The 7,786-nt window shown below is 43.9% G+C and overlaps 1 protein-coding gene across 1 annotated transcript in view; it reads left to right on the forward strand.

Annotated features, from left to right (window-relative positions):
• Nucleotides 1–7,501, forward strand: part of LOC111147785 (SAM and SH3 domain containing 1) — a 206,007-nt gene extending 198,506 nt beyond the window's left edge. Inside the window, 3 exon segments of the mRNA XM_022504015.1 lie at nt 354–1,465; nt 2,890–3,021; nt 4,154–7,501. Coding sequence (XP_022359723.1) covers nt 354–1,465; nt 2,890–3,021; nt 4,154–4,417 — 1,508 coding nt within the window. The 3' untranslated portion in view covers nt 4,418–7,501.
• Nucleotides 7,502–7,786: the final 285 nt, after the last annotated feature.

The raw sequence follows: 7,786 nt of genomic DNA on the forward strand, positions 1-7,786 counted from the left end.
CTATGCTTTCTAAACTGCATACAGATGATCAAACTCTATTATTTCTAGGCCTAATGTCTAGATTTATTTTACTGCCTGACATAGCCTATTTCTTTTCCTCATGACAATTAATTTCAGTCTCTACGGGTCCATTAATAAGTCTGAGAATTCTTTCTAAAAATAAAGATGGGGCCATAATAACCTTCTGTCACCCAACGTCCTAAATGGTGATTTTTCTGTCCTTAGTATCATTCAGCAATGGGACACAGGAGTTGAAGATATCAATTACGTCAGCATGTCTTTACACATTAGTCTGACTGATTTGTGTTTTTGTTTTTTTTTAAATGACTGTAAGATATTTCCTTGTCTCACAGGCAAGAGTCGGAAGATTGGCCTTCTCTCTGTCAAGTCGTCAACGGAGTCCAGCTTAAAGTCATTCAACAGGAATCAGCTGGGCCACTACCCAACGCTGCCTTTAACAAAGTCAGCCGATGCACTGAAGCAGGGGGAGGAGAGCAGGCTGGGCAGCAGCCTTACCCCTCGAGCTTCCAAGTGCTGTGACCAGCCGTGTGGGACTGGTCCGAACAAAAACCGAAGAAGCCTCCCTGTTTCCATCTGTCGGAGCTGCGAGACCCTGGAGGGCCCTCAGGCTGTGGAAGCTTGGCCTCGATCCCACTCCCTGGATGACCTTCAAGGAGAGCCTGCTGCTGAGAAGGATGTGCCTGGCGAGGTGACAGACCCCTGCCCTCAGACTGTACCACAAGTGCCACAAAAGACAACCCCCTCCATCGCAAAGGTTCAAAGCCCCAAACGAGACCCTGCTGTTGACAATGCACTGCTACTGACCCAAAGCAAGAGATGTTCTGAACCTCAGAAGCCAGCGACTAGGAAACTGGAAGGCTCCACAGCACCCTCGCCCTGTGGCGCATCCCCTCCTCCGTGTCTGCCCAAAACCTACGATGCCCAACATCCCGGAGTCAAACCCAGTTTAACAAGGATGCCTCTTGAGGGTCACAGGAAAGGACTCGATTTTGAAGGAACGTATCACCCCCCGGGCACCAAAGAAGGCCTAGCTGCTGAGCAGAGGGGCCCCGAGACAAGAGCACAGGCCAAGCATCTGGCCCAGCCTCCGCCTGTTCCTGCCAAGAAGAGCCGAGAGCGCCTGGCCAACGGACTCCACCCGAGCCCCCCCGGCCCCGATGCCCCAAGCCTGCCTGCGAAAAAGGGCAGCCCCAGTGACTGTCACTCACCTCAGGCTTCCAGGCCTCCCTCAGGACAGGAGCCTGGCAGCCCCCCGAGCGCAAGACCACCGCCCTGGCTCTCCGAGCTCCCAGAGAGCACAAGCCTCCAGGAGCACGGCGTGAAGCTGGGCCCAGCTCTGACCAGGAAGATCTCCTGCGCTCGGGGAGTCGATCTGGAAATGCTCACGGAAAACAAGTTACGAGCTGAAGGCATCGATCTCACTGAGGAGCCATACTCTGATAAGGTACTGAAGGCTATAAGGGCCTCTGCTTCTTTAAGTCAGGCAGCCTGGTGAGAAGAGCTGTACAGCGGCCTCACAGAGCCGGCCTAGTGGTGAGGGCACCCCCACCGACACTCTGCTGGGGGTGGGGGGCGGGGGGGCGGTGGCGGGGAGGCAGGTGCTAGCATGAATGGGAGCCACGTCCAGATGAAACACAGAGTCTTGGACTTATCCTTTCTTTTCTTTTTCTCTCTTCTTTTGCTTATTTTTCATTTTGGCAGCTGTATTTTGCAGGGAGAGCTGGTTCCAGAAACGGCTGGCTTACTGGACAGACTTGTAGTTTCCAATGTTTACGAACCTGTATGTTTATAAATGTTAACAAATCCCCATTTCATTTCCTATTTGTAAAATGGGATTAATAATAAGCTGCACAACTACCTTCTGCAGGTATTATTAGGAACAAATAAATGTGAACACACTCTGAAAATTGCAGAACCCTTTTCAGCCATAATTATATTGTATAGTTATCTGTATGAGTGATGGGGGAATGATTATGAGATCTCTCACTGTACCAGAAACACCGAGAAAACGCATATCATGAAAACTCACTGCTTATTTGAAAAAAAAAAAAAAGAGAGAGAGAGAGAGTAGATCTACCAATACCAAAATGATTCTGAAGACAAATGATAATAGATGTAGCTGTGCATTACTCCTAAGAATGTGTATTCTTTAATAACGCATTTCTGGGAGTCCTGGTTATAAAACTCTTTTGACCACAAATCCCATAAAGTACGATCCTCCACCCCTTGCTCCTCCTCCTTGATCTTTAGTGAATCAACCCCTCTGAATGGAAGGTAGTGAGAGCTGTTCTCTACAGTAAGCACTGGCCGACGACCTGACAGGGTAAGAGAGATGCAGCACCAACAGCAGATGACCTGTAGGGCGCGAGTGTGCCCTTCTCCCCTGCAGACTGGGAGAGGGTCTGCAGTACCGCTTCTGCTTTACCTACATTTCAAAATATTTCCCTAGAATTCATTGGTACCAGAAAATCAAAATGTAAATCCATTCTCTCTAAAACATCCATCCTGACTACAAATACATTCATTTAAAATGAAAACTTGGGGCGCCTGGGTGGCTCAGTGGGTTAAGCCGCTGCCTTCGGCTCAGGTCATGATCTCAGGGTCCTGGGATTGAGTCCCGCATCGGGCTCTCTGCTCAGCGGGGAGCCTGCTTCTCTCTCTCTCTGCCTGCCTCTCTGTCTACTTGTGATCTCTGTCTGTCAAATAAGTAAATAAAATCTTTAAAAAAAATAAATAAATAAAATAAAATAAAACTGTTGGTGCTACTTTCCAGTAGCTACCGGTGTCTTCCCCTACCTCGTGTTTGCTGTTCTTGGAAGAAGAAATTCCCTGCAGCCCTTGATGCCATGTTTCTGTTCCCCTCTGCAGCATGGCCGTTGTGGGATCCCTGAAGCCCTGGTGCAGAGATACGCCGAGGACTTAGATCAGCCCGAGAGGGACGTCGCCACCCACATGGACCAGATCCGCGTGAAGCTTCTGCGGAAGCAGCACCGCATGGCGGTGAGCGGCTGGCGCCTGTGGTGCCCCCAGCTCGGCTTTTGAAGCCCATTTAGTAGAGCGCTGACGAGAATGCTGGCAAACATGAAGTAGCCCTGGGAGCATGGCCACTATCAAAAGGAGACACCTGGAGGGAAAGGAATACATATTCAGCCTGCAAAGTTTTAGAAATTCAGTTTGGGAAAGAAGGAAAAATGAAAATGTTCTATAATCCTAGCAGTATGAAAAAGTTCTTAAAAATCTGTCTAGTCATTTTTTCTGCACATATAATGGTAAATGAACAGGTCTGAAACCCATTTTCAGTGATCAGATCATGAATCTGTTCCTGAACATGCTTTTATCAGTATGTCAAAATGCTCTAGTAAATGTGCCCTCTTTTAACCAATCCTACCTATATTGTTGAAACACTTAAATTTTTCCCCAACTTATTTCAAAAAATTTAGTAAAGAACGCCCTTGTTAATATATAATCTTTGTATAGACTCCCAAGGTTAATTTCTGAGTATATATATAGTGCTTTAAGGGGTTTTGCTTACACAAGCTTATACAAGATCTCAAGGACTTGCACAATTGATAGTATACTACCTTCCTGAAAGAGAAGCACCTGGTCTTCTCGGAAGTAGTGTGTAAATGTCCATTTCCCTCCCCTAGTCAACACTTGGTATCACTGTATTTTAATTTCTTTATAACTACATGGATGAAATATTTAATTTTCTGGTTAATGTAGATTCAAAGTACAGTAGAAAATCTGTTTTGTAAAAACTCTGCCCATGGACTATCTTGTCTGCCACACACCGCACAGGCCTGCCTCTTGAATTACCTAGGGATTTCCTTGAAGGAGACAAAATAACAGGTATAGAAATGCTTACAGTTTGGAGACTTGGACACATAATTAGGATTAGAGTTAATTCCAAGTACTTTCTAGAACCTGAAAAACTTCCTTGAAGATATGTCTTCCCTTTGAGAAGCTGAGAAAGAATTCTCGAGGCTACTCTTGGTCTCGGACATCTCATGGCACGAGCGCTTTCCAGTAGTCTGGCAGTGTAGTATTTGAGTCGTGCTCCTTTTAGTTATAGAAGGAGCCCTCCAGCGGCCTATGTCAAGTCTTTATAAAATTGCTTTCTTTCTTTATCCAGATCCCAAGTGGTGGACTCACAGAAATCTGTAGAAAGCCCCTCTCTCCCGGATGTGTTTCGTCTGTGTCAGATTGGCTGGTTTCCATCGGTCTGCCCATGTACACCAGCGCCCTCACCGAAGCCGGGTTCAGCACACTGGGCCAAGTGCCTTCTCTGTCCCACATTTGCCTTCAGGAGGCCGGCATCACAGAGGAGAGACACATAAGCAAGCTCGTGTCTGCAGCCAGACTCTTCAAACTGCCACCAGGCCCCGAGGCCATGTAGCCAGGCCCATAATGGAGCTCCCTGGACCAGAGCCACCCTTTCACTGTGCTTATGCTAATGCAATTCCTCCTCCTCGGGACATGCAGACCAGATCCAGAAGAAAGACCTAGTGTATGGCCACACAGAGCATGAAACCTTGGCACAGGACTGATGACCCTCTCTTCTCCAGAAAAGCCCCCTTGAGGAAACTGGTGTGGTTCTCTTTGACCCCCAAAGAAAAGACAAGCACTTATTTTTATTTTCAGAACACAAAAGGACCAGGAAGCCAACTTGCCACACATGCTGTGCCTCCAGTCTATCTTGGTGTGCTGGGAAGGCTGGGAGCAGAGGGAGGGGCAGCCTGTTTCGTTTCTGAGAACGCCCTTGCCCTTCTGTCTGTTGCCCTGCAGGATACCTGAGGGCCAGACAGGCTTTAGCTAGGCCAAAGTAACAGACTCGGGAGTTCACTGTACACTATTGACCATGCCTGTTTGTTCAAAAGTAAGAAAATCTGGCTGCACTAGGAAAAAAAAAAAAATCCTGTTCTCCTTTAAGTAAACAAGAGACATTTTAATAATTGCTTTCTAGCAATCAGCTTTTATTTGCCTTAATATAAGCTTTGAAGCAGTTATCCTAGTGTTAACTACCCTGTAACCATAGTTTCCAATCTTCAGCTTAGACTGCCATCTAACATATGTGAGAGGTTTTCAGCAAAAAACAAAAATGGGCTTTTCTAATTGCCTCACTCTAACACGGCTTATTTTGTAGGGTGTTTATCAGGCACAAAGTTCATGTTGGCTTTCAGTTTTTACACTAACTACAAATCCAGTAAAAAGCTATCTGAAATTCAGAGATGGGGTGTGTACGTGAGTGTGTGTGCACGTGTGGGTGAGCGTGCGTGTGTGTATAGCAACTACCTTCACTTTAATCAGTTTAGTTTTGTTTACCATGTTGGTCATCGTGCTGCAGTATTGACTTGGACTCCTGACCACGTCCATCCCCAAATCGGCTAACAGATCAGCTTTGCAAAGTCACTGGAAGGTTGACTATTTCAGAAAGATGTTTTTAAAAAGGGAAGCAGTTTGTAAGCCATTTAAAAAATTTTTTTTTCTAATTTCCATAACTCAGATACCATTTTCCTTATTGAGAATATTCTTTTAATTCGGATAAAAGTTCATTTTGGAGCCAGATAAACCACGTTAGCTACGTATTAAGTATTTGCATATTTTCAATTGTTTTCCAACTGATTGTAGCGTTTTCCATCTTTTTTTTAGTATGGTGTCTGATTTTTCTAGCACATAGAAATTCAGGCAACTAAATTAAGGTTTCTGTTGCTTACTAAATGAATTTCCTTTACATTCTTAATCATGAGAACTATTTTAAGCACTGAATGTGATCATTTACAATAGAAACACTTTGAACACAAAGCCTTGATCAAAAGCTCTTAAACATTTCATCTGCTCATTAAAACGATTTCCCTGGGGGGGGGAGAGTGATTTCATTTACAAAGCCGTCTTCAGCATTTGCTCTCTGTACTTGGATCCATGTTTCTGAGGAAAAGGAGATGTTCTCAGGTGATAAATTTTTTCATGCTTTGGTACACATTTAAAAAATATAGGTCTCTTCAATAATATTCACCTTCTAGAAGATGCCATGTGAAGAAGTTGTGGAAATGCAGACTAAAAAGCTCAAGCTGCCAATTTTCTACTGAAATCTTAAGAACAGCCCATTTTACCACCTCGGGTTGTGCGCACAGCCCCCCGCGGAACGTGACTGGGTTGCAGGGCTACCTGTGCCCATGCCAGAGATGCATCTCTCTTGCTGGGACGGACGTGGGTGCGAGGACATGCGCTCCTCACCCAGCTGCCCAGTGCCTTGGCCCAACATTCTGTGATCCTACTCATCGTTTAAGCTGACTGCGCCCAAGTCCCGAAGTTGATCATAAAGGAGAAATCTGTGAAATTTCCCAGTTAGTTCATTTGCAGTGTAAGATTTTCATGTCAGTAAAAGTGGCACCAGAAAAGGGAACATCCTAGAGGAGTTTTTTGAGAATGCCAAACCATATTTTTGTCACTCTTCTTTGGAAGTCATTGCCATTGCATAGAAAAATCAAATTCAGGGACCATGAATGATTTTCAGTGGGAAGATCTTCCTAAGATCAGGGGGTCTGATGAGGTTTTTACTTTATTGTGCTTTAAAAAATTTTAAAAAGAACCTTTTTTTTAATTGTTAGTATTTGTTTGGACTTCTTTTGCTTTAAACGTTTAATTTGATCCTAGAAAATCCTGAATGTGTGTGTGTGATTTTTAATGAAGGTGGTTTAGGGGCCACCTGTCAGAAGACAGGTGTGAGGCATCAGCAATATCCTGTTTTAATCAGTTGCACTTGGTACAGAACGTTGAGGAAGGGTGAAAAGTGTAGTCTTTGGAAAGCACAAAAGAAACCTAGAAAGGCAGTTTGGCTCAGGTAGCTACACATCCATTGTGTGTAATTTTTAAAGCTGTCTAGAAGAATTGCAGCCAGCCCCAACCACTATTTACATTCCCAGATAACCAAGAAGCAGATAGATTTTCATGGCCTTCCGTAGCAGCCCTATTCTCTGTTCTGATCCCTTGTGTGGGTGAATTTGGAAGTTACTAGTCTATGGCAAACCAGTTCCTGACATAGCAAAATTTGCTTTCATAACTGCAGCAAAAGAAATCAGTTCAAGTCAATGCTGCATGTGTGTACTGTATTATTTTCACAAAATATAGTAGTCCGAGTCCGAGTTATCTTGATTTTAAATTGATAGAGAAAACAAACTGTCAAGCAAGTTATATAACAACTAACAACATTGCACTTTCTGTATATGAAATCAATATTTAAATAACTTATTTTTCTCCATTGCTGTTCTTAAACATTGTAAGTAGCTGTAATATATCAGTCCCAATATGTCCTTGCGATTGCTTCAGCCCAGGAAAGCTGTGTATTGTTTTAAAAATTGTAAAAATTGTGACGATTCATTTAGCAAAGAGAAAGGTGGACAGAAGGGTTTTCCTATGTATCAAAACTTGTCTATAATTATGTCATCTATGTACCTAGAAAAAAAATAAATTTCTTCAGTTGACTATGCCTCTCTTGTTGTTCCTTGGTATTTCAAAGATGAATGGAGTAGAAGTGAAATTTACAAAGTGTATACAAACATTTGTAGAACTTTACTTCTGCGGCATCAACAAAACTCGCTAACACACATTCCTTCTCTTTACCAGTTTATTGCTTTTCCCAAATATTGCATAATCAAAGCCTATAACCACATCTTCTGAGACCAGAAGGAATTTTGGAAGTCATCTGTACTCTTAAGCCCGTCAACTTTCAAATGAAGAGCCTGAGTCCATGTAGGTGGTTGACTTG

Source organism: Enhydra lutris, unplaced genomic scaffold (genome assembly GCF_002288905.1).
Source record: "Enhydra lutris kenyoni isolate GAN:26980312 unplaced genomic scaffold, ASM228890v2 scaffoldscaffold17, whole genome shotgun sequence".
NCBI classification, from domain to species: Eukaryota; Metazoa; Chordata; class Mammalia; order Carnivora; family Mustelidae; genus Enhydra; species Enhydra lutris.